We start from the raw sequence: 26,564 nt of genomic DNA on the forward strand, positions 1-26,564 counted from the left end.
ATAAATAGAGGTGCAGGTTCCATCCTTCTCCACGTGATGGTGAAAGGAAAACTTTCCTTATTTATCATTATGAGTCTTTCATGGAACCAAAAAGGAAATATTCCCTTTGATCAATAAAATTTATAGAATTAATTTTGACCGACATGCTAGCAAGGGTTTGGCCCACTTTTAAAAGTGAAAGAAAAACTCCTATATATCCATCCATCTAGAATTGGAATTATCAACCCCATTATTCATATGATTTACTCGATTATAAATCAGGTTCGTCTCCCCTACAAGTAATTACCCTAATCCCATGGAAGGCACGACAGTGAAGATTCAACGACTGGGGTGCCTGATTCATCGCAGATGACTGGAACCCTAACCCTACACTATCCATCCAAGAGGGTAGTCCCCACACCATGAATGGAGGCAGGAACGCGCTTTGTTCTTAATATAGGGTTCATCAGATTTGAAGTGGAGACCCATATAGTGGAAGGAAGCGAGTAGTAAACTGAGGAAAGAACATTGTCTCAATGGGTTAATGGAAAGTTAAAAGATGAGGTTGACCTAAAAGGCCAAGACCCAATAACCCCACCATAGTACTCCACTACCCCACGTCTTCTCTTATTTGGTAAGTTTATTAACATATATATTAATTAAGTGTTTCCTTGTTTTTTTCTCCCTTTTCTGGTAGAAATTAAGTGTTACCTTGTTGGAGGTCATGACCTCGGCTTCCTGGTTAGGGTAAGTGTATCTTCAGGTTCCCTCTCCTCCTCCTCCTCCTCTTCCTCCTCCTGTTTATACATTGTTAGGGTAAGGCTTTTTTCTAGGGTTTAATGGTTTAAGAATTTAGAAGATATCGGCAGGTGGAGTGCTAGAAGCGAAGAACCTACAGGTAATGAATCCTTATACGAAAAACCTTAATTTACTGTATCTGTTTTTTTTTTTTTTTTACTTGTTTTTGCAGTGCACGTGGGAGAGGTCGAAAAGATCTCCCTTTGGATCCCTCATACAAAGTGTTTTGGATTCCAATATAACGGTTGATGGCTGGAATCATGCTTGAATTCCCTTTTGAAGTATCTATACAACATAAAATAAGATTAAACTTTTCATCCTTCTCTTATATTTTAGGGTTTTTGCAGATCGAAGAGGGGTTCTACTTCTTACGTGGAAGAGTTGAGTTCTGTTATGGGTAATTCTTCATGTTGTATAAACACATCTGGCTCTGACAATTCAATTATCAATGAAAAGGTAATCCAATTCCCAACCTCTCTCATCACTCATCATCAAATCTAAATAGCTCTTTTTTTTCTTTCATTCTGTGTCATATGGCAACTGCATTACCTGTTGGCCATGGTCCTTTTCTTATATCAATAATCTTTATTTGTTTATATTATATCTTTCCCATGGGCCCCAAAGCTTTTCAGTGTCTCCCAATAAATATTTCTGTTGCTTCTTTTCCAGGTTTTACTTTTAATTTTTTTTAACTTATTGGATCCAAGATTAAAATTATATGTACAATTAAGGTAAAGAGAAAGTTTTCTTTCACCATGTGGACGGGAAGATTTACAATACCATCCTATGGTTTTAGCATGTTCCTCAAAATATCCTCTCTCGCGCATCTGAAACCCCATAGTCAATGAATTTTCCTACACCATAGGTTAAGGAAAACTTGATTCATGAGATATTAAATTTTTTTCTCTCTAATGTACTTATCAGATTTTGGGGAGGAATGAATAAGCTGATATAATTATATGATTTGCTTACTTTCGCAAAGAATTTTATCATGCTCTTAGGGGAAGAGTTAGCGAATGAATTATATATGCATTTATAAGAATTTGTGAAATTTTTCTTTTAAGTCTACCATCTATTTCATGGATTTTCCTGGGTATTCCAACTAATTACCAGTTGAATAGTACTCCTATATGCCATCATTTCATTCAATACTGAAGCATTGCAGTGAATAGAACTTTAATAAAATTAAATTGATTTTGTTCTATATCTTATTTAGCTTGACAAATTTATACTAAGAATATGAGATTAATATGGTTAATTATGCTGTTGGAAAATTGGAAAAAAAAAAAAAAATAGGAGATCGAGCTAATTGAGGAGGAACACATAAGCGATCTTCCGGATGAGGTCTTGAGCTACATTATATCATTGTTGACATTGAGAGAAGCAGTGCGAACTAGTACTTTATCGAGAAGGTGGAAGTATCTTTGGAAGACATCAGTTTCCAATCTTGATTTTGATGCTGAAAACATGCTTGGAAGCCTGAGCCCCTCAACACATGAAGGTTGGCAAGAAAGAACATCCAAATTTATAGAAGTGGTTGATCAAAACTTGAAGCTTCTTCAAGATTTTAAGGTTGAAAGGTTTAGGATTTGCTCTCCCTTGGATAGCAGGCATGGGTCTAATCTTTCCAGATGGGTCCAGTTTGCAATAATATCAGGGGTCAAAGAACTTCATCTTGACTTGTACAACAAAAGTAGTTCCACACCTCATGATAGGCTTTACAACATTCCCTCTGGGCTTCTTGGTTGTGGGAAAAAGTACTCCTTGAATCACTTACATTTGAGTTGTTGCACCTTGAGCATCTTGAGACCTTGGCCTGGTTTTGAAGGTTTTGAATCACTTACCACACTCTCCCTAAAATATGTATTTCTGACTGAGAAAGTTGTGGAGGATATATTGTCTTGTTGTACTCTCCTTGAATGGCTGAAGTTGGAAAAATGCAACAATTTATTGAGTCTAAAGATCTCCAGCCCATCCCTCAAGTACCTTGAAGTAAATGAACTTTCTCATTTAGCTGAAATCAGGTTATGTGCTTCAAGTCTTGTCACATTTGAGTTCACAGGGCACATGGTTGAAATCTGCTTTGAGAATACTCCACTATTGGTAAATTTAATGCTCCATACTGTGGGCTTCCATTCCTGGGATGGAGCTACCTTTGCCCTTACAAGACTTCCAGTCTATAATATCCTCCATCTTGAGTCTCTATTCGTTTACAACACCAGGCTTTATCTTGAGGTAAGTAACACATCACTTATCTAATTCCTTACTTGAATTTATTGTTAATACTTTACTATTAGTCTATATATAGTTATAGTGTGCTTAAGTGAGAAAGGTATATATATATCATCAGTGTTTTGTATGAAAATTAGAGCTCACACTTGATGGCTAGCTGTTAAGGGGAGAGTGCCAAGTACTTATATGCCTCCACATCGAGTTATTCACGACATATTTTCTTCTCATACTTCTTTATTTATTTATTTATTTTTTTCTCTTGGTGTGCAGCCAGTGTTTCCATTAGAAAGCTTACCGACTTTCAATAAACTTACCAAATTAGTAATGGTTACTGGAATACCAGAGAAAGATTTTTTCTTCTGGACTGTTACCCTTATGAAGGTTTCTCCTTTCTTGAAGGCACTCCAACTCCATGTAAGTATTATTCTAAAATAAGTCAAAGTTGAGTGCAAACCTTTTATTCTAAAGATCTAATTGAACTACACATTTTTTTCTCCTTGTGCAGCTATCTCACTTAAAAGATGAATCTGAATCAAGAGAAATTGCTAAGCCTTCTAATTTCTTTCATAGTCACCTAAAGTTTGTAGAGGTAAATGGGTTTGCTGGTTACAATGAACAAATTGACATATTAACTTATATTCTTAAGAATGCTATTGCACTTGAGTCCTTGCTCATCGACCCTCATCCTAGATTTTATCTTGGAGATGGCAAATGGAAGACCCATGATCGCCATTGCTTCTTATCTAGAGGAGAAAGACAGCGGATATATGAATTGCTTCTTCAAGAGTCTCAGCATGCAGGTGCAAAGCTAACAATTCTGTAAATCTAATTGATATTCTTTCTTGTAACCATACAAGTTATAGCAAGTATTGTAAAGAATCCAAGAACAAAGTTGACTCAAATATAGGTAGACACGATTTTTCTTGGAGGAGAATTAGCTAAAGGGTTCTTGGAATTTTAATTATTGATTGGAAATTATTCTCTTTTAAAAAGAAATTTCAGCACATTTGAGTGAACGGTTCTGTCGATTAATTAATTAATTGAGCTTTAGAAGCATGAAACTCTTAACTATCAATACTACTGAGCACCTTGGTTTTGAATTCAAAGGCTACATGAGCAAACAACTGAAATGGGGAAGTGCTTCTTACAGAAGTATTGCACAAAAGGGGGTTTTTAAGCCTTCAAGTCTCCTCTCTCGCATAGAGTTTTCCTTCACGCCGTGTCATGGTCGGTTCAGCCAAGTGGTGTTTAATTCGAATATGAGTGGATTTTGAAATGCACGAGATGGTTTAATTTTCATATTAGAAATCTTCTGGGTTCCATAAGAAATCAAATCAATTTTTCAGGACCGAGTTTTCTTAAGGAATCCATTTACCGTGACCCACCACGACCACAGACAATAGGGGGAGAAAGGGGGTCACATTTAGACTGTCCCATCGTTCCATCTTTTAATTGGTTTGAATCTTGAAATGTTTGATGTCTGTCTCCTTGATTCATTCCAGGGCTCCATTGAGTTACATGGAGCACATACACACTGAAGCCGCAGTTGAAAACAATTTAAACAGTGGATGAATAACTGTTTTGTACAACCATTGTTTGAAGAACAAAGTAATGGTATTATTCATCAGCTTCAATCCATATTTAGGATCTTGATCAGATATGAATACATGTCTAGATCCATTGATGGACTCAGACCTATTAAGAGTAATTTAAACCTGGACTTGCATCTGTCAGACAAACTCCATCAAAAAGTTAACTAGCAAACCCATCAGATAATAACGGAAATTGATTCATTGGAAGTTGGAACCCTGTTTAGGCAGGTCAGAATTTTTTTTCCATTTCTGACAGTTTAGTATAATTTTTTACCAAGATAAATTAGATCTGAGATGTGAAAACTGAAAACAATCTAAAGAAGGTGTAAAAGGAACACAAAATGTATAATCTGTACTCAAAACCTTTAACAAGTCTTGAACAAAATAATGTTCCGACGCAAAGAACCCAAAACCTTATACAAAAAGGTGCTTTACGAGATCACTTTTTAGCACCATGGTTTGAATTCTTACAGTATAAAATTTACAAGAAAACAACTATAACGGAGATTTTTTATTGCGAGACAAGATTTGGTCATTTAAGCATGCAAGTTCTCCACAAATAACTCATTCTGTTCTTAAGGCTTTTATCCAGTCAATTTCTACTTTGAAATTACCTGGTCCAGATTTTGCCCCAGGGACACCACCTTCAGAATTGACAGAGAGAGACATGCCAACAATACGTGAAGGATTCATTTCCAAATCTGCATCTATAACGTTTCCTCTCCATGTCGGCAAGTACCGATCAAGTGGAATCTGAAAGTTTCATACCAGTAAATATTAGATATCATGACCAGAAGTCCACATCCAGGTAAACAGACAAACAAGTGCACCCAAACATATGCCAGCATAAATATGAAATTTCTACAATCTTTCAAAATATGCATTATTTGACAATCAGAATAATGAAAAGACAATCAATAAATCAACACATTTTTTCAATTTATTTTTTTGTAAAATATAGTCAAATGATTATTTCACATTATCAAATAAAACAATGGTAAACAGTTGGGAAAAATAAAAAGTATACAGATAGTATGGTTAAAATTGTATGTAAAATATGACAGCTACAAAACTTTTTAAACTATTACCAACTTAAACTCGTTCCATGCTGCTGAACAAAAGAAAATTTCCATTTCTTAAACAGAGAAGTGGCCTATGCATGATCCCATGTTTTCCACTGTTTAATTATACTGAGATGTTTGTAATATAATTGATAATGCAATTGTAATTTTCACTAATAGAGGTTAGCAATGAAAGTGGTGCAAGGAGTATGCAACTTGCCTTTGCAATATACCAGTTGTCTTTTGGTACAAAAACAAAAGCTTGCCATGAATTGTCTTCTTGTTGCCCGGGTGAGTTTACCCAATTTTCCGTGTATATCTGCACTTAAGAGACACTAGTTATCAGAGGTTTAATAAGGAATTAACAAAACTAATTCCACTCCAGAAAGTACTGATGACACATGTTTCTGCATGCATCACTAAATGTCCATGCTTTTGTCTGGGGGTTGTTTGGGGGGGCGGGGGGGAAACTCACGGTGGATATGTAGGATCTTCCATCCCCTTTCATCTTCAAAGCTAGTGTATCATATGCATCCAAATCAATGAAGCCATTAAACTGCACATCAAATAAATAAACTAATAAGGAACTGTTACTGGTACAGCTATTGTTTTGGGAAAAAAGGGCGCAACATTATCACTTCTTGATCTTTGTTATGGTAGTCGGGTTGGAATGTTAAAAAAAGAACATAATTACTTAACTGGGAAGCTTGAGAACTAGGGACTATATAAGTTGTAAACTATTCTGAGATGCACAAACTAAACTAATCTTGAATAAAGAAAACAAGTCACCAAATGTGGATTAACTGTTAAAATATGTACATAGTTCACCTACTTGGCTTAGAAATCATCCATTATAAATTATTTTAAAAAATGTCGAGTAAACCATTCTGGACAAGACAATAATTAGTACCCAAAAAATTATAATAATAAAAATATCACTAAATTTTTGGTAACATTGAGGGAAAATACGACATCTTATGCTTAAATATGTCATCGTGAACCAGCCAACCTACCAAAAGAATGGCCCGCAACCAGTGCAAGTCGAAGTTTAGATGGAGCAAGACAACTGAACATAATGAATAAAACTCTCCATAAAGGATGTTAGGAAACACTATTCTTGCTGGCTCTCCATCTGCAGATAAGGATGCTGGAAATGTAATTTACCTTCTTGGATCTCATTCCACAAAAACCACTACGATTAATTCTCCACTTGGAATCCTCAGCTACATCCAAAGAAAGGTTCCCAGAGAAAATTCCTATCAAACAAGATGCAAAATCACCAATTAAATTATGAACAGGGTTGATGAAACAATGACCAGCACCACTAGGTAGCAGCAATATAATACTGGTAGATACCAATAGCTAATCTGTTAAGTGCATGCATGTATGGTCACATGAGGTGGCACGGGTGGGGAATAACTATTGGTGTGGGTGGTAATTTAGAATAGTCATTGAGTAGGTATTGGTGGTTATGTGTATTAGGAAGTTGTATGGAAATCATCTACGTGGGGGCAGTTATAGGGGGTTATCTTAAATAAGTGGCAGGGAGTTATATGAAGTTAGTGTAACTACTTATAACCTATTAAATAGGGATAATCTGGAATGAATGATAGACATGAGTTTCCTATTTTATCTCTGTCAAGAACTCTTTCCGCTTCAACTTGCGTACGTACCATAATCAATACACAGCTATCAGCTTTAGTAAAACATCAGGCATAATTCAGTATATTTTCAACCACAACAGTTGATATTTAATAAGAACGAAAGGAATAATGTAATGTATCATCAAAAAAACAATTTGGGAGGTGGCCCTTATGTTGAGAACTGACGAACCAAGAAACTTCAGTATGACATAAATCAGTCAACGATTGTTGGTAGTGCTAAGAGGAAAATTCACCATTGTGGTCAACAGACTTATAAACTGAAAACTTTCTAATTTTTCAATTTACAACAGTACAAAATGTACTTACTGCAATTGAATCTAGTGACAAGCAAAAATTGAACAAAACGAAATGAAGCAAAATCACATACATATCCCACTTCCTTTGTGGGTCTCCCAACAATTTTGGACTGAATTTCCTTCTTGGTTCCCGATGTTTTGAAGATTAGACATCAATGGTCTGCAAGTTTGTTGCGCAGATTTAAAACTACAGATTAACAAAGTCCAAAGTTTAAGCGGTGGGATCTTATTGGATAAGTGAACAGTGAGAATGCTACAATAGTTCAATAGAACTGAGAAAAGTCATGGAATATTATCTGAGGTAGCAGTTGCTGGAAAGTAGACCAGGAATTGTTTAACTGGAGCACGCAAGCAGGCAGGCACAATCACACACACACACACACACACAGTTTGAATGAATGACAGGCCTTCTAATTGGGTGGTTGCTTTAGCATTGTGCAGTCAATTGAGAATTTGAACCGACTCTGTGATGCAGTTGCACTTCCATTGCTGGACCGGTTTGATCCAGTTTGGAGACCCAAACGAAGAACTAGGTCCAAACCTGGCTTTTGGTCCACCAGGGGGTAATTAGGGGTTTATTTAATTTGTTAGGGTTATTTTTGTAATTTCATTTTATTATTATCTTATTTTTGTTGGGAGTAGGAAGTTGATTCAAGTTCAAAGTCTGTTTTAGATTATGAGTATGAATGGCTTTGAGTCTATTTATATTTTATATGTGACGTAATCCATCGATATACAGTAGAGTTCTCTCAAATGTGAACTCCAATTTCTCCCCTCCATTCTCCTTTCCTAGCTCTTCCTTTGTTCCTTGTTCACTCCCTGTCTTTTAATTCTGTTCCTGTTTCTCCTTCCAATGTTGGACGGTACTGCTGGAGTTGAAAAGAAAATCTGCATTTCATGATATCAGTCCTCTGTTTGGTCTAAGATCTTACGAATAAGCTGTCTTTCCTTCGGCAATGCAACTCCCAGAATCTCAGTCCCTAAGGACTCCTCAGCAGTGAGATATTGACCTGTCTACAAACCTGGTTTTGAAGTTAGAGCCTCCTCTCATTTCAGAAATTTTTTTCATTAATTTTCAAGCTGCTGCTTCAAGTGATTGATTGTTGGTTTCATAGGGCCCTAGATTAGCCACTTAATCCTAAGATTCCAAATCAATTGGTCTTCGTAAGAAAGTGTTCTCTCAATTGGAACAGATTATGCTCACTGTTGGTTCTTGTTTAAAACGATAGGAAGAAGAAGACATCAATTCTAATTAAGTACCAATAAGGGCAGTACAACAACAAAAAACTCAGCCTTATCCCAACTTAATGGGGTCGGCTACTTACCAACAAGGCCAGCGTTCCTCATAATTACACAAAGCCCTTTCCGGTTGATATTGTAAAGGGCTTTAGCATGCTTTACCAGTTGATATTGTTTAAGGTTAGCTCACTGAGTTGTTTCCTTGTTAAGAGCTGTACTATTTGCACTACGTATTGCTATATATTCCTTCTCCATATCAATACCATGATAATTATCCAAAAGAAAATTTATAATATTGCATGATGCAAGGGGACATGGAGGTCACATTACCACTTAGTCCATTTCCAGCATCCTTGATCTCCAATGATGCTGAGGACAAACCTGAGAAAGAATGCAAATAAGTTTGCAGAATTACTGAAGATTGTTTACAAAATGTGCTACACTCGCACAATAAAATTGCAAAAACATTATAGGAGAAGAAAAGAAAGTAAAAATATCCATGAAGATGGTCAAGGTTCACTCATCGAAGGGTATGCAAAATCAAGTCTTTTGGCATATGGCATTTGGCTCAAGTTAAAAACACATAAATTACACTCTTAGCATTGCCATTCTCCACCCTTATCTCCATAAGGTGAAAGACCATGACACTATAATGAATCAAAATGATGCATAAGAAAATAGTCTAAATACATAAATTACACTCTTAGCATTGTCATTCTCCACCCTTCTCTCCATAAGATGAAAGACCATGACACTATAATGAATCAAAATGATGCATAAGAAAATAGTTTAAATTTGCCACAAAATTTCTGTACCGGAAAGTTAAGAATAGAACTCAGATAAAGCCATTGCGAAGGTTGAGTGTGCCAGGAATCACAGGAACCATAGTGACCTGATGTATTCATTGGACACCCCTTGTTTAAACCGTTCACTAGAACTCAAATAGCAATTTCACTATGCCATATCCTTTGGAATTGAAATTGGATATAGATGGACATTAATATCCACTAACTGAGCATGTCAAATGAAGAACCTCATGTCTGTCCAAGTTTTGCTCCAGCTCCAGTAGCCACTTTTGTTAATATCATGTGGTACCATGTTCAGCTACTACGGCCCATTAAAGTAAGATTCTGATTATATAGTGTACCTTCTATCTTCCTATTATCTAATAAATTTCTTTGTTACCTATCAAAAAGGGGGGGCGGGTGAATTCTAACTAACTACTCTGGAGCATCAAGTAAGTGGATGGGAATATATCCAAATGTCCAAAACCAACTGATGCAGTTCAAAGGGGTTACTGTTCACTTGAACAGATTGCATGGGAGGTACTGTTCAATATTGGAGTCTTGGTTTCTAATTTGTAATGCTTCAAGAAGATAGACCTTAGAAAAGGAGCAGTTTCTATTTTTAAAGTTTCTAATCTTGTAATAGATCTGTTATTTAATAAAGAGAATTGCTGGACAAAGGCCACGATTTTCATGAATGAAAAAACTGTTTGTTGACCATGAGTGCTGCGAGAGGCAGCAATGTGAGGTGAGAGGCCTAAGTGTGAGTGAGAGACTCAAACTATCTATCCCCCTTCGTCTCTATTTCCTGTTTTATTCTCAGTTTCTATTTTATTCTGTGATATAACCAACACCTGAGACACGATCAAAGACCTGTTGCTGCTCCATTGAAATACTGCCTGGAGGCAGACATACCTTATGGCTCTTCTGAGTGGTACCCTGTTGCAACCATCTTTCAACACCTTGGATCTCCAGATCTGATCATCATATCATTCTCAAGTTTTGACACTGTGATGCCCCAACATATCCTTCCTTCGATAGAAATTCCAGGCTGATCTGATGGCTGATTTGGTAGTTGCTGTGAGTTACTATTTTGGGATGCATACTTTCTAATTTTAAACTCCTGTTATATCTCAGCATCCAACCATCAGTTTGGGCTGAGCTTTGGAAAAGTAGTACATCCCCAGGAGACCTACACTCGATGGGAAGTGATATCATCCCATCAGGACTACCAAGTTACTAATTCTGTTATTGTTTTGTCTCCTGAGAATTCTGTCTGCTGATTGTCATGCAATAGACCAAAGATGGGTGCAGTTGGTTTCTTTCAGGGTTTAAGTATCAGAAAGTATTGTCTGTCGGTTTGTATTGATACGATACTTATTTTCTAAAAAGTGTTTGTATCAACTGATACAGTCCGATATGCCTCCTTTAAACCTACAAAACAGAAATCATGAACAAGATACGAAATTAAGAGCAACCAAAGGACTTGGAAACTTGTTTTTCTCTTTGATACAAGATAGGAGAAATCGTCTAACATTAAGAATGACTCTAATCTTCACCCTATCAAAAAGTTTTGGGGATTTACAGTGTTTAAATCATGGATCGAAATAGATTTTTGCAAAGAAGCGGTAAAGTTGTATATATATATATATATTTTGTGTGTGGTTATGCATCACTGGATTAAGTAAAAATGACTCAAATTCTTGCATCAAGCTAATACATTACATATTGCATAATAAAGTGTATTATGCTTCACAAAATTGTAGTTTAAATGTATCATAAGCACATCCATGCATAACTTGAGCATATCTTGCCTCTCGATACGTCTCTTAAAATCACCCTCCAATATGATACACGATACCAATACTTAAATCCTTGGTTTCTTTGATGGTTAGATCTCATCCTCAAGCATTGTTACAGATTGTCAAGAGTCCCAAGTGTTGAAACACCTTGCTGTTAGGTGTTACTGTTATTTCTATTACTGGTTTATATGCTGTGACTTACTGATATGGACATAAAGTGATCCTACTGTGGAATTGGTTCCTAATTGTCTAGTTCGGTACTGGCTCTACATTACCAACAAGTTTTCAATCTCAGCCTTTCTGGTTCTAGCTGAAATCAAAGAAAATCTCAAACAGCAAAAGATCTGTTGAAATACTTCAAATTCTGCAAACTGAAAATGGTTGGAGTTCTTGAGATAAAAGAAAAGTTTTTGAAAGTAGAGAAAGAATCTTGAAACCCGCCAATTACAACTGTCTTTACTTCCTCTCCTTATGTGCATAGTGCGCACACAACAACAACAGCAAAGTTTCTCATATGTGTGGAAATGTCCAAGAGCTGAATGAATGTCTATTAAATATTAGAAAATGCAGTAATGACAACAGGAATACAATAATCATATTGTATTAGTAATGATAATAAATAGTAAACAGGAGTACAACAAAACAGAAACAGAGACTAAAGGCACGGAAATTTCTATACAGTGAATATATGCTGAAGTAACTAAAGGTGTGTGGAAAAATATAAATGTACCTCCATATTCAGAATCTGAATACAGATGCCACCTTTTCAGCTCCTCCATAGAATTGAAACGGAAGATATACTTTTCACTTGGAGGTATCAGATCTTCAGCATTCCATGTGAGAGCTACAATTTGATGGATAGAAAATAAACATTAGTGTATTTGATATATAAAACAGAACATAATAAGAACTAATATCACTTAGCAGCCTTGCTTAAATAGTAGGTTGTATTTTCAGAAATATATTCCAAAGAAAAGAACTAGATTCAATGCTTCAAGAGGAAGAATGAGCAGAATGACTAATTTGAGCAAGTAATCTTCAGAACTAATACAGAAGCGTCTTCAGTCTCTTTTAGAAACACCCATGGGCTACATCTAGGGCACTTCATGTGCCACTACATAAGAGAATGAAGCAGCTCCACAGAGAGATCTTTAACTTAGCATTTACTATCTTTATTTTATTAATATTAGTTTATTCTTAAGTAATTACAAATCTTTAGCAGGAGGTCTTGATCCTAGATGTCTTTGATTCAAGATTTTACCCCTTGGCTTAGTTATTGTTTTCAGAAATTTCTTGGGTTAAGAACCACCTTAATCTGTGAGATGAAACCAAGAAATCCTTAAAGCAATGTGCTTAAAACAAAAGACCAAGCCCCACTGGTCGGACACATGGTCCAATCATCCAGCCATTCAGTCCATATGACGTGGAACACAAGCTATAAAAGCATAAGCAATGAGAGGCCTTATCATTTAAAAATACTTACAAGCATACTTTAGGGGGCTTTTCCATACGTCCGGCAGAAGGTCTGACCATCTTGACTACAGTTCATTGACCATTCAATAGTTTTGAGCTAGGGCAGACAATCACCATTTTATTGCCAATGACTTGAACACTCTGAATGACTGAAACCAACAATCTGAGAAAAAATTGCTTCAAAGCTAATAGCCTAAGCTTATTTCCCAATCATCAATTCCTAGAACCCTAAACCGTTATTAAGTTAAGTTCCACTGCCCAATCATTGGAAGTCCTAAACCCTTTTGTTGACAATTGGCACTCTCATTTCAATTGATTTAGAACAGTTTTCTAAACAATCAATCCTCATCTCTCATTCCAATATCCCTAACCTTCAGGTCTTAGAAATTAGGACCCTACCGACTGGACAACATAAATTATCCTGCATTGAAATCCACAAGGATAATTGAATCCTCATCTCTTTATCATGAATGATTGGAGGAGCATGCATGTTGAGGGAGATTCTTCTCTAGGTATTAGTTGGCTTCAAGCCTGGCTAGGGGGGAGCCTTGGCACTGTTTTTACTTTATTAGGAAGGCTAAGGCCCTTGGTCTCGTTCCTTTAGAGAATGAGATTTGCTAACTCCATTGTTGATAATTAGCTAGGAAAGGTGAACAGGCATACTCTGTGTGTACGGCTGTAGCCCCTTACCCTATAAGGTAGCTCTCCTAGGGGGTTAGGCCTAGGCCTGTTGTTGTTTTGGTATCTTATCCATAGTTGTCACAGCATCTAGGCGACCCAAGGCATTGGAGGGGGCTTGGACGCAACACGATCAAGGTGTCCAAGGCGCCTGGATGCCCAGGCAACGCCTTGACAACTATGATTATCTCTCACACTTAGACCATCCTTTATCAATATAATTTCCTTGTTATCTGTCAAAAAGAAAAATATAAACATGAGTGCTACGGTGCAGAGTGGAATGCTTTTTTTTTTTTTTTTTTTTTTTTTGGGGGGGAGGGGGGTGGTGGGGGGGAGGTCCCAATTAGGCAATCTTTGTAATCTTCCCTTTTAGTGAAGTTTTTTAATGTATTCTGCACAAACAGTCGTGAACAAGACAGCATTGCATGCAGATGAGCACCAGAGTGTTAAATATTGGGTATCTAGTGAGTTGTATCATAAAATGGAGTCTTAATTGTTAAAATACAATATCCACCTGCAATGTTTACTAGCATGCAACACTGGCAATGAAATACTTGAATACCTAGTCCTATCATTAAGTCTACCCTCTCACCTCAACAGCACAATGTTAGACCTTGAGGTCAAAACAGGTAACCTTTTAGACACTTTGTAGCCTAGACCAGTAACAAAGATTGATTTCTGGGATTAAAATGCATGTAATTGATTGTTGTAACTTCTATTTCAATCCATATCCGCAGGTTTACATTTATTTATTTATTTTTTTTTTTAATGCATTAAATGAGGTAGACCATAACAGATACAAGATCAAAATTGGTAGACACTTGGGATCAACTGGCCTGACCAAGAAATATTCTCTCCAATTCCCCAAGATTGTCCATGTCATGGTAGAAGATCGTCCCCTTTAAGAATTATCTTGTTTACTTGTAAGTAAAAGGATTATCTCTTTTCCCTTTAAGTTCTAAGCTTCAATCTAAGGACTATCTTATTAAGCACCTTGATTGATGATACAAAGTATAAGTAAAATCTCCCTAGCATATGACTAAGAAACTCAAGCCATCCTAACCTAAGTCTAAATGGAAAAGGATTTGGTCACTGAAGACCATTCCGATTCCACATGTCCTCTATGTAATGATCAAGAAGTATCAACTTCCCATGCCCCACTTTCGCGTGAAGGTCCAAAAGGTTTCTGGTTTGGCTAGCTTCTATCTTAGTAACGATTCTGCAATTCCCGTAATTGTTGTAAAAAACGAACACAGAATTAGGATCCCAAATATTACCAAATCCTTCTCAAATCAAACTAATTATAAGAACTTCTCATGAATTTGAACAGAAACCATACAATTGAAATATTTACACCGTTAGAAAAGCATTTTCAGACACACTACACTCAGTGAGAAGGTCCTAGCTCAGAAATTTAAAGCTCGAATTTATGTGAACATTAAAATAGCACATTTTCACTCAAAACCAACAAAGAATAAGAAAAAAAAAGAACGATCAACACCACAAAACTCAGATTCTAATGTAGCTCAGAAGAGATTTACAAAAAGAAAAAAAAAAGAAAAAGAAAAATGGAGCTCAAGAATCATGAAAGAACGAAATAAAGAAGGAACAATTGCATTAAGTTAAAAGTACCTTTCTTGGTGGCAGTGATAGAAGCTCGCCATAGTTCTTTAAACCTCGACATACTTGTCGCTCTCCCCCACACACGTCGAGTGGTCTGTAAGGAAGATTTGCAGAAGTTTCAGGAGAAAGGGGCGACCTTTTGGAATTACGACCACATCTACAGATCTACTACTCCCTATGCTCGTGTCTGCACTTGGATTGGAATCTAATTCCCTGCGGATTGTATCGATTACTCATCAAGGGCTTGACCGTTTTGAATATATCAAATATGCTCACCTTCACAAACTATTTTTTTAGACTTTTTTTATCAGACCCGACCCGAACCGACCCTGTTGGGCTGCCATCGAAACTATCCAAATCTTGGTCGATTTCACTCCCTACGCTGTCAGCCCACAACGAAACAGCCAAAGTGGGAGCTTAGTGAAAAAAAAAAATGGGCTCACTGTTGTCTACCCAGACAAATGAGCCCACCCACTATTACCTCCATGAAACCAAATTGGAATGGGCTGGTCGTGAGCTTGGGTCGTTTAACCTGATGGGCCAGGTCAAGCCAGGCTTTTTTTTCTTTCAATTGGGATCTTTCTCATTAATTTATTTATGGGAAAATGGTCCCTAAAATGCTTTAGTGGGGATTCTTTCCCACGTCGTCGCATATAATGAGTCATGGGGTCTATATTGATACTCAAATCTCTTCAAGTAAAATGTGGATCCCTATGAAATGAATCTGTCTCCTATCTTCTTTTTGGTACGTTTTTCCCACTTTGGTGTACTCAGTGTACAAGGCTACCTAGCATGGGCAAGGTCTAAAGGATCAAAACTACATAGCCTTACCCCGAAAATGTTGGCTATTTCGACTGCTTAACCACTAAGTTGCAACATTTGTACCTTATCGTTGGAAACTCCCACCCCAAAAAAAAAAAAAAAAAAAAAAAAAAAATTCCCACTATAACTATGTGAAAAATGCCTACTCACTATTTGTATGGAAGAAGTTGATCTTACATATTTTGCATGTTTCAAGCACATGGATGGGGATCCAGCTCTTCTCCAATTCTTAATCGCCCTATTCTTGTTCGATTCTCTCTCTGTGTGCGTGCACACCTACACATTTTCAAAATCAAACTATTGTGAAAGTTTGACGCGTTTGAGCCTTTTGAGGCATTAAAATTAACTTAAATTCCAAAAAAAATCCACAACCGCTGGATTTTAAAAATGTACAAATGTCACAACCATTAAATTTGAAAAATATATAAATATCGCACAAAGAAAATTGAATAAGAATTAAACGATTAAGAATTAGACAGAAGCCGAATCCAATGGCAGGGCTAATCCGTAGCTCAACCAGCTCAAACCCAACCTTTCAATTCTTGAAGGGTTTTCATAAAATTGTTCCAATTAAAAAAAAATATATGTATTGCGAAATTGATTGAACTAGCTGGGTAGTCCCAGCTGGTTGGTGGTGGTCACTGTTATGAAACGCGCATGCATGACGGCACGGGCTCCATTAAGCTCTCTGTGTCGATGGTTGCACTCAGAATTAAATGTCCATGATTACGTACACACCTTCAGCTTCCAAGCTTTCATCCCCCCAAGCTTTATTCTATCACGATTTAATAATTTCTATCACAGATTCACAGAAGAAGACCTCTTTTCAAGTCATGAAAGCGCTAAGCCGCCAACACACATGCATTCATGAGAGCAGTTCCGAAACGAGTATATATGAATCCCCACAACATTCGTTACGAATTAATGTCATCTTCTTCTTCGTCGCCACAACTACCACTGGAAAATCCAGATAACCTTTAATAATATGAATTTGATGATGAACCTTTCCTCGAACCTGTTTGGTTTTACAATTCAGGCTTAAGGGTAAACCCTAGTTACATGTAGTCACATAAGACTTAACCCATATAATAGATTAGTTTTAGGGAGACTTGAGTTCGAGAAATCTGTTAAAACCTTTGGACCACCAACGGAGCTACACTCAGGGGTGTCTCCCTCTCTAATAGAAAAATATCTTGTTTGTTCCTTCTATCCCAACTTTCTTGAAATATACTTGGCCTAGTGCCCCTGAATGAAAATAAATAATAATCATGTTTAAAATTTTATTATTATTATTTTCTAGGCATATATTGGAAACCGTTCTACTATATATAGATCTAGTGGATGGCTAGGTATGCAAGTGAAGTTACTATAGTGGTAAAATTTTATGGACAGTTTATCATTTGACCTTGATAACTTACTCCACTTCGATTATATTTACTTTAAAGTCGTACATATTGCATAAGCCCAAAGCCATATTTGGATGGATCACGTATGAAAGTCGTCAATATGAAAAGTTGATGCAAGCAATATAAATTTTTAAATTCATTTGATTGGTAAAAAAAATTAATTTGGATGTTAATAGTTTCAAAATTATACTATTTTTAAAGAAATTTTGAATGCTCTGACTTTTGACAATCCTTTATGAAATCATTAAACTATATTAATTGGTGAGCAACGAGCTAGGTAAGAACTGTAAACTCGGACGTCTTAAGTTCAACTTCCACTAGGTACACCTTGGGCCACTCACATGGGGGTGTTTAGTGCTCTTCACTATTTTCAGTGAAAGTTGAATGGTTCTCATTCAAACCCGATATGACCCAGTTAATGCGGTTGTGGGGTCAGTATGGACCTGCGGCACCAGTTAGACCGAAGGCCTGGAAACCCATCGTTAGAAAAAAAAAAAAATTCACAAAAAAATATTCATTGTATTGTAAGATAGTATAAAATAATTTCGTCTATCTCATTGTATTGTAAGATATTCATTTGTGGTTTTAATGTCCTCTATCAAATGCCTTAATCATCCCTAATTTTATTTGGCAAAAGCTTTTATTATTCTGAGAAAAAAATTATCATTATGATCACATACTTAATTAGGTTCTAAATGCACTTGATCGTTACACCTTTGAAATTAATTAATTTATGTATTGATATCTATGGTATTATAGGGTAGTTAACTAGCTGCTTCTTTTTTTTCTTTTTTTCTTTTTTTGGGTACAATTAGGTAGTTTACTGGCTATACATTAGTCATTCATTAGTAAGATAATCATAATACTTGCAACTTTACCCAAAATAATAATAATAATAATAATAATAATAATAATAATAATAATGATACTTGCAAAATTTAAAAAAGATTATTAATTACCACTAAGCTTATAATATAAGTTCAATTGTTCACATAAGTAGAATTATAAATACATATAGGGTCATTTTACATCATTTATCTATTGTACAAATAGGGTTTAAATGTTGTTGATTCTTCAATTGACATATTAGAATTAATGTGAATAATTTTTTATAAATTTTTCATAAAAGATTAATCTTATAATTTAGTTTCTTCTCCATAATCTTTCTTTCCCATGCTGGTCAATGTTTATTTAATTACCTAATTTTATAAGACTCAACCCAAATTCCTAAGTAGGTATTAGATCATGCTAATTTTCGTATGGGCAAGTTATTGAATGGGACATTTTAATGATGGGGTCTGGTTCTCTGAACAGGCATTGGACTAGGACCTTGGAGTAAAGCATTATAAGTTATCTTGCATGGTAGACTTCAAGTGATCTTTTTTTTTTTTTTTTGTAATCTTCTTCATTGTCATAGCTACCTATGTATCAAGCTCAATCCCGAATTAATTACATACCTATGAGAGAGAGAGAGAAATGTGTGTGTAGTATCTATGCGTTGAGTAGAGCATAAAAGAGATAGTGACGTTTAAGGAAAAAGAATTTTGTCCAAGAGCATTGTTTATGCCAACGCTTTTATGTATCTATAGTTTATCTCTTTTTTTTTAAAACAGAGATCCCTCTTATCTGTGTTTGGAAATAAGATATATGATGAGATAAATACAGGAAGATGTAGACCTTGTCCCCAAACAAAGAATCATTTTCCTTTGAATTAGAGTTTACAATTGTACGAACTGGACCTGAGTAATGGATGTGGGTCCCCACGTAAGGCTTTGCATTTGGCATCGTCAAGAGATTTAAATGGGCCGTTGGAGATAATTATTTCAGTCTAAAAGTCAGGCAATCCAGGTACATGTTGAAGCGATTAGATTCTTGATTCTTTGGTTAAATTATATTATTTCCATTACTTACATTTGTAGTAGGTTGAATAGGATTTCACATAAGGTGTTACCTGGTTCAGTTTTTATTTTTTGGTTTAATTTCAATTCAGTTCAAGATATAATATATAGCTGAACCGAAATCAAATAAATTTAGAAAAACTAAAACCAAAATTGAACATGTTAGGTCTTTTTTTTTTTTTTAGCTAACAACGGGTATCCAGGTAATCGTACGAGCAATGAATCTAAACTTATTACTGTTGACGTGTTGTGCGTTTGGGTTCTTTGAAAAAAAGTCTCTCTCTCTCTCAAATGATGAATCTGAAATGAAAAAAAAAAAAAAAAAATTTTACATTGAGATCAAACGAGTGTCACAAATCAGGTTCCTCTCCCAATGTGTGGCACATGGTAACCTCTCCACCCCATCTCATATCATTTATGGTTTGGGTCCGACACTTTAGAGGTGGATCCCACACCTCATGAATGGTTTGAGATTCGGTAGGGAGGTTACCACCTAGGCAAGAGTATATTGACTAGATAAAAAAAAACCCATAATATAAGATGAAATAATGGTACTCGATCATAAGTAGAATTTATAATCCCACGAAGAAATTAACCATAAACCGATTGTGGGGGTGCCAATACCACTATAAGGTGGATATCACTTTCCCTTGAGCATCAAATGAGATTGATTATTGGATTTGATCAGTAGTAAGAACCCAATTTTTAAGATTCTATTTCATCCAAATATGAATAATAATATCCCAAAAGAAAAAGAACATCAGAAGAATAGTGTTGTATGTCCTTTCACTTCGTATCAATAAAAATAAGAAGAGGAGGGAGAGGGAATTTGCCTGTTGGTAAAGGAACAGTACCCACAATTATGATCATCAGGCATTATCTTCAAACCACAATAAATAAGGTCTGCACGTTTGGAACGTTGTGAATACTACTACTGATCATTTACAAATTCCAACTGTAATGTTTTGAAACAAGCAATAAATGGAACCCCAACTCCCATGCTCGTTCTCTAAATTTAGCAATTGCTTCTGCAACGACCATCCTCGCCTGTGTTATTACTATTGTGAATTTATTTAGAACTTTCTAAATTCGTATATTTATTTATTTTTTTAATATACTATTTTATTGAGAGTTAATGGTCAGCTTGTTGGGCACTAGTATAGCTTGTTAGGCACTAGTGTGACCAATGGACATCTACGTTTATACACACATATTCACTCACAGATGCATCCGATAGGGACTTTTCAAGTCAAATCTGTTACCACTAAGCTAAGTAGCGTTCGTAAATTCATATATTTATATATAATCTTTTCAAAAAGAAAATTAAACCCTCGTATACAATAAGGTGTAGTCACAACCTTAATCTATTCCATCTTGATTTCATAATACACTACACAGTTTATCATGGTTCCAACAGTTCGTCTCAATAGGAAAAGGTCTAAAGAAATGAAGAAGGTATTTTTATGTGGAGAGAGAGAGAGAGAGAGTGTGTTAATATTTCATTCATTTGTTGGCATGCAAGGATGATTTATGACATAGCTGATGGACGTACGTCAGTAAAGTGGACTATTAGGGGTGAGAGAAATGACTACAGCCATGTAATACATAGACCTGCAAGAAAAGTGAGTTATAAGAGTTTCTAAAATTGTAGTAAGAGTTATCATTCATGATCACCGAAAAAAAAAAATTTGTTGTTGCTAGCTCCAAATCCATGGTAACAACTAACAATCAAGGACATGGAATTATGGGGGCAGCTGTGACCATGGATAATGCTTTTAGATCGACCCACTACTTACAATCTAGAATGGGGTTGGTGATTTTCAGATTCATGATCACAGATCAAGGATTCTAAAGATTATTATTAGGGAAAAGTGTCTATGAATCTATGGTATACTGTCCATCCAGATATATATAATTATTTTATTAATTTTTTCGTACCTTACTCTGCATGCTCAAAGAACCCTTGCCCTTGTTATTATTAAGGAAGGGTTTACATGCACGCCACATAAGACCAAGGAAGGGTTATGATGCATCAAATTAAAGATGGGGATTGGTCATTTCAAAACCTGTTGAGAGGAGAGATAGGGGATTCTTATCCTCTCTAGCGCCGAAGAAAATCCAACCACATCCAGCAGTTGGGAACACCCTTGAGCATGCATCCCAAGGGGCTCTCAAGTTTTAACCATTACATGTGCATGGGGATCCCTCCCACGCCAAAGATGATCTGAGATATCCTAGCATCAAAAAATCTTTTCTCTTATTATTATTATTATTTTGGGCAGAGTTAAAAGCTCTATTTTGACTTTTTAGTCTCACCATAAGAGCCTTTGGCAGTTTTTTTTTTTTTTTTTTAAAAAAAATAAGGGCTCATAGAACATAAAGATACCATTAATTATGTGGAATAGGTTCTTAAGTTCAATATTTTTCGTACATGGTTGTGGTTTAGCCAAGTGTTCTATAGAGAGGGGAGACAGAATATTAGCCAAAATGGACTCTTGGTTATGATATATGTGGATCCACCACTTCCATTGATTGATTAGATGTAGTCTGTCCCATGGAGCTGACAATGGATATCAGACCGTTGTGATCACAAGACAAAGGATTCAGTTTCTCTCCTAAGTGTCCATCACCCAGGTCTTGCCTATAGTTACCTAGCGAGTGCCATGTGTCCAGACAATGATTCAACGGTTCTTGGCTCTTCGTTCTCCATACCTCTCTCGAAATATTAGATTATCGTCTCGCCATGTAACGTTTGCCTAAATAGCTATGGGTCCAACTGATAAATTATAAGGTATGAAAAGTGATATGATATTAATATATTATACTATATGTACGATAGCACCAACCACTGCATGCGCGCACAAGTCGGCCCCGACGTTACGTGCCTCAGAAAAGGCAAGGGGTGGGACCGTGGCGTAGTGTGAAATTTTTTAAGCCGAGTGTGACCGTCACTAGATATCACGAATTAATCGATGGGACCTTTTTACCCTTATGCCGACCACGCATGCTTTGTCTCATTTAATAGTTATGATGGGCCCCACCATGGTTAGGGAACCAATCTATTTAATGATCAATGACTTCCATTAATTGGAGCGGATGACAAAAGGAATTGAAAGACTGATTTACCCCTCAACTCCCACTGTTGCTATCTGCTGTCCTCTTTTCACAATGACAATTAAAAGGAGAAGCAACGGTAGGATTGTCTTTCAAGATGCATAGGGCCTTCATATCGTCATTCTTGTCGTTTCATGATTTCATGATTGGGAAAGAGGAGTGGCCCAGAAATTACTAACCGAAATCAAAATTTACCTTATTTTCCACAATCATAATTATACTGAAACCAAAATCGGTGCTTGGGTATCGATGACTCGGCATTACATTGAGCAGGGGCCAAGGGGCTAGGGCTCCTCATCCATGACCCGAGTGGAATAACGAGTTAGAGCAACTACTATTTCCAGCCCACCAAACTCTGGTTTTCTCAGAATTATGTCAGCATATATCCACATAGGACCACTAAATATTACTAACCTGGTTGAGCATTTCCTCAAATTTGGTATTTGGTAGGGCCCACTTACCGGTCATCATGAAATCCTGGCCACTCAAATATGTTCATCTCTTACTCAGCCCAGCCCAGCTCACAATGTTTACTCCCACTCGGTAAGGGTAAATTACTAAATTACCACTGAGGATATGATGGAATATACATTTCATCATTGATCATCATAGGTACAGTTTAATAATTAATAGGGCATTTCTGTCATCTAGATTTGATTGTACATGTATGTCACTGACCTTTTCTCTTCTCGCCCTGTGACCTTATTTATCAGTTCCCCTCCCTCTGTCGTTCTCTTCTTCACTACACTCAGCACCACTACCACCAAAACACCTTCAGCAGTTTGTTGCCTTGGTCACTTCTAGTTGTGCTCTCTCTCTCTCTCTCTCTCTCTTTTCAATTCTCATCTCTTACTGTTATTTGTTAAGAAGCTTCAAAAGTTGAACTTTGTTCACCTGGTTAAGTATTAGCTCCCCAAGATGGGCCGATCTCCTTGCTGTGAGAAAGTGGGTTTGAAGAAAGGGCCATGGACACCTGAAGAAGACCAGAAACTCTTGGCTTACATTGAAGAACACGGCCATGGAAGCTGGCGAGCCTTGCCGGCCAAAGCTGGTGATGATGTTCACCTCACCTTATACCATTAACTTGTTTTGTGATGAGGATGATGATGATGGAAGCTAATCAGATCCTTCTATTTTTTTTTTGTGGTTGACAGGGCTGCAGAGGTGTGGGAAGAGCTGTAGACTGAGATGGACTAACTACCTTAGACCTGATATAAAGAGAGGGAAGTTCAGTTTACAGGAAGAACAGACCATCATTCAACTCCATGCACTTCTAGGGAACAGGTAATTTGGATCTGGTTTGATTTCCAAATAACTATGTTTATAATTAGATTTTAATTCTTCTTATTCTTCTCCTCCTTGTTGGGGCTGAATGTGGAGGTCAATGGTTACTGGGGTGTACTGTAATGTTGCAGTTGGTTGCTTTGTGTGGCCGGGCCAGCCGTGCAAGTCTGCAACCCAGGTCTTTATCATTGATGAACAACCAAGGAGGCTTTGCTAACTTTAGTAGGCTAGTCTGGTGACCACGCTTCAAGAACTTTATTATCAACCTTTACTTTCTGTCACGGTCTCACCTGGCTAGCTTCCCTAGTACGGTTTCCTGTTATTAATGACCTTTCTTTCAATTTTCTTTTCACTTTCTAATTATGAATATACACTTTCAGTGGGTTCTTCCTTCTTCCTTCCACTGTAATGGGGCTTTTCTCCTTCCTTTTTTTTTTTTTTTTTTTTTTGATGTAATGGCTTTTCTCCATCTTTTCCTGCTAAATCTAAAATGGGTCTATTCTCTTTTCTTAATTAGAAGATCTGATAGTTTTCCTTCTTCGAGAAATTTAATGGTGAAGAAGAAACAAAGAATTCTGTGTTCATTGATTGTGGTTATGGTCTTATTGATTTCAGATGGTCGGCCATAGCAACTCACTTGCCCAAGAGAACAGACAATGAGATAAAGAACTACTGGAACACTCATCTCAAGAAACGGCTCGCGAAGATGGGAATCGATCCCGTGACCCACAAACCCAAGAGCGATGCACTTAGCTCTGTCGACGGCCAATCCAAGACCGCCGCAAATCTAAGCCACATGGCTCAGTGGGAGAGTGCTCGACTAGAAGCCGAAGCTCGATTGGTCAGGGAGTCCAAGTTGCGGTGCATTTCCGTCCAACAAGTCCAAAGCCTGCCTCAGGTGGGTTCCGTTCTTAACAAAACAGCAGAAGCTCCACCGGGTCCACCGGCGGCGCCGCTGTGTTTGGATGTGCTCAAGGCTTGGCAAGGAGCATGGTCAAAGTCAACGAAAGGTTGTTTCGTTGCCGACGGCAACGGTCCTGATCTCGAGTCCCCGACGTCTACATTAAGCTTCTCTGAGAACCCACTGCCGATTCATACCGTCGGGTTCGGGGATAACCCGAGCAATGCGATGGAGTACTACGGCAACGAAGGTGGGTCTGAGATGGTGAAGGAAGAAAGTGAAGAAGAGTGGAAGAAAGGCTCCAAGGATAGGATGGAGAGCTCCATGACGTTCGCCACTACCATCACCACCGGTATCCAAGATGTCATCTTCCCCGTCGAGACACCCTGGTTACCGGAATCTGGGAGGGCAGAAAACGGACACGTTGCCGTTTCAAATTTCATGGATGGTTTCATGGATCTTCTTCTAAGTAACCCTGACGACGATCTTAACGAGACAGACAGAGGTGGAGATTCTGATAATGGAGACGGTGGCAGGGAAGTATTCAGCTACGAAAAGAACAAGAATTACTGGAACAATATACTGAACTTGGTAAACTCTTCCCCGTCTGGTTCGCCGCTTTTCTAGAATCGCCGTCACCGGAGAAGTAACTAAGAATGGTCAACCAATGTTAACAGCCAAAATTGCGATTCAAAATCGAAAATAGTATCTGGGTTTTAACTTTCAAAAGGAAAGATCCTTCAATCCATTTCCAAGGAGACACAGTTCGTGAGATTAGGCAACGTATTCGAGTAAAAGTGTAATTGTGTCTGGGCTCTAGCCTCTCTCTCTCTCTCTCTCTCTGTGAAACGGGTACTCGGATCGGACACCCTATAAGAGAAGAAAAGGGAAACCCAAATACCGTCTAAGGCTTTTTAACTTCGGAGATTGGAATCTAATCTTTGTTTCTTCTTCTGAATTACAATTTTCAGGATTCTAAGTTGAGCCTGATTTATTTTGCACTGGATGGAGGCCGACCCGTATCCAAGTCTGGGTTTACAAACCTTGTTGTCCTCTGGAACATGGGAAGTGAGAAATCAATCTCGGCCTCTTAATTAGCATATTAAAGCGTCCTCAAACCAGGAGAGATAAATAATACTAATAGTTAAAAGGGAAAATGTTGAGTATGCCGTCGATATCAAGTATGCTAGCACCCATTGTGTCTATCTCTCTCTTCCCTTTTTCTGAAATGACCCTCATATTCTTCCTGAATGATACTCCATCACATGTTCCTATTGATGCTATCCGCTAGCATACTTGATATCGGCAGCATGCCTATCCCTCTTCCTAGTTAAAACATGCTTAGGCGATCATGTAGAGCCGTAGAGGGTTAGGGATGTCAACGGGTCGGTCCGGCTCGGTTTTGGTCCAGTTTGAGTCGGTTTCGGTGTGGGAAGGCTGAAACCGAAATCGAACCAATAAGGAAATTTCGGTTTCGGTGCGGTTTGGTTTCGGTTTGTCTTCACTTTCTTAAATCGGTTTGCAATCGGGTTGGTTTCAGTTATTGGTCCAGTTTGGATTATACTTTCCATACAAATGTATACAAAACTATGAAAATTTTGGTTTTTTTAATGAATTTTGGACTGTTTCGGTTTTTTACTGGTTTGGTTTCGATTTCGATTTGGGTTTTGAACCAATTTCAGTTTGGTTTCAGGTTCATCCGGTTTCCGATGCAGTTCGGCTTGGTTTAGGGTGGCAATACTCCAAACTAAAACCGAACCAATAAGGCTTCGATTCGATTTGGTCCGGGTTGTTATTGGTTCGATCTAGCCAGTTTTACTGGTTTGGTTTAGGGTTTGACACCCCTATAGAGGGTTATTGATCAAGCACACGTACATGGGTATCAAAAGGGAACGGGTTTTTTTAGGTTTCATAAGA

General features: G+C 37.2%; 3 protein-coding genes across 4 annotated transcripts; 2 read left to right on the plus strand and 1 right to left on the minus strand.

The window, feature by feature from the left end:
- Positions 1-317: 317 nt before the first annotated feature.
- Positions 318-4,013, plus strand: LOC122075106 (F-box/FBD/LRR-repeat protein At1g13570-like). Of its 2 annotated transcripts, XM_042640009.1 has the most exons (5): positions 318-877; positions 1,125-1,233; positions 2,074-3,012; positions 3,280-3,423; positions 3,515-4,013. In XM_042640009.1, the coding sequence occupies exons 2-5, from the start codon at positions 1,171-1,173 to the stop codon at positions 3,830-3,832; spliced, it is 1,464 nt and encodes a 487-aa protein (XP_042495943.1). In that variant the 5' UTR covers positions 318-877; positions 1,125-1,170; the 3' UTR covers positions 3,833-4,013. The 2 variants fall into 2 exon arrangements, with proteins under 2 accessions (XP_042495943.1, XP_042495944.1); XM_042640010.1 differs by lacking the exon at positions 318-877 and having other exon boundaries at positions 884-1,233.
- A 914-nt stretch (positions 4,014-4,927) lies between these two features.
- On the minus strand, positions 4,928-15,382 carry LOC122075604 (probable complex I intermediate-associated protein 30). Its single transcript, XM_042640684.1, has 7 exons — positions 15,232-15,382; positions 12,179-12,292; positions 9,192-9,242; positions 6,827-6,918; positions 6,138-6,218; positions 5,883-5,981; positions 4,928-5,354 (listed from the first exon to the last, which is right to left on the minus strand). Exons 1-7 carry the CDS (start codon positions 15,281-15,283, stop codon positions 5,166-5,168), a joined length of 678 nt encoding a protein of 225 aa, XP_042496618.1. The 5' UTR covers positions 15,284-15,382; the 3' UTR covers positions 4,928-5,165.
- A 7,793-nt stretch (positions 15,383-23,175) lies between these two features.
- On the plus strand, positions 23,176-25,605 carry LOC122075328 (transcription factor MYB106-like). Its single transcript, XM_042640319.1, has 3 exons — positions 23,176-23,513; positions 23,617-23,746; positions 24,362-25,605. Exons 1-3 carry the CDS (start codon positions 23,381-23,383, stop codon positions 25,272-25,274), a joined length of 1,176 nt encoding a protein of 391 aa, XP_042496253.1. The 5' UTR covers positions 23,176-23,380; the 3' UTR covers positions 25,275-25,605.
- The last annotated feature ends 959 nt before the right edge of the window (positions 25,606-26,564 follow it).

Source organism: Macadamia integrifolia, chromosome 4 (genome assembly GCF_013358625.1).
Source record: "Macadamia integrifolia cultivar HAES 741 chromosome 4, SCU_Mint_v3, whole genome shotgun sequence".
Taxonomy (NCBI): domain Eukaryota; kingdom Viridiplantae; phylum Streptophyta; class Magnoliopsida; order Proteales; family Proteaceae; genus Macadamia; species Macadamia integrifolia.

Excerpts from the sequence above, each read along its gene's own strand:
- LOC122075106 (XM_042640009.1), top strand. The coding sequence starts at position 1,171 with ATGGGTAATTCTTCATGTTGTATAAACACATCTGGCTCTGACAATTCA. Across the intron at positions 1,234-2,073 it reads ATTCAATTATCAATGAAAAG|GAGATCGAGCTAATTGAGGA; the intron begins GTAATCCAATTC and ends AAAAAAAAATAG. Across the intron at positions 3,424-3,514 it reads TGAAGGCACTCCAACTCCAT|CTATCTCACTTAAAAGATGA; the intron begins GTAAGTATTATT and ends CTCCTTGTGCAG.
- LOC122075604 (XM_042640684.1), bottom strand. The coding sequence starts at position 15,283 with ATGTCGAGGTTTAAAGAACTATGGCGAGCTTCTATCACTGCCACCAAG. Across the intron at positions 9,243-12,178 it reads TTCAGATTCTGAATATGGAG|GTTTGTCCTCAGCATCATTG; the intron begins GTACATTTATAT and ends ATTCTTTCTCAG. Across the intron at positions 5,355-5,882 it reads ACAACTGGTATATTGCAAAG|ATTCCACTTGATCGGTACTT; the intron begins GCAAGTTGCATA and ends TGAAACTTTCAG.
- LOC122075328 (XM_042640319.1), top strand. The coding sequence starts at position 23,381 with ATGGGCCGATCTCCTTGCTGTGAGAAAGTGGGTTTGAAGAAAGGGCCA. Across the intron at positions 23,514-23,616 it reads AGCCTTGCCGGCCAAAGCTG|GGCTGCAGAGGTGTGGGAAG; the intron begins GTGATGATGTTC and ends TGTGGTTGACAG. Across the intron at positions 23,747-24,361 it reads CATGCACTTCTAGGGAACAG|ATGGTCGGCCATAGCAACTC; the intron begins GTAATTTGGATC and ends TATTGATTTCAG.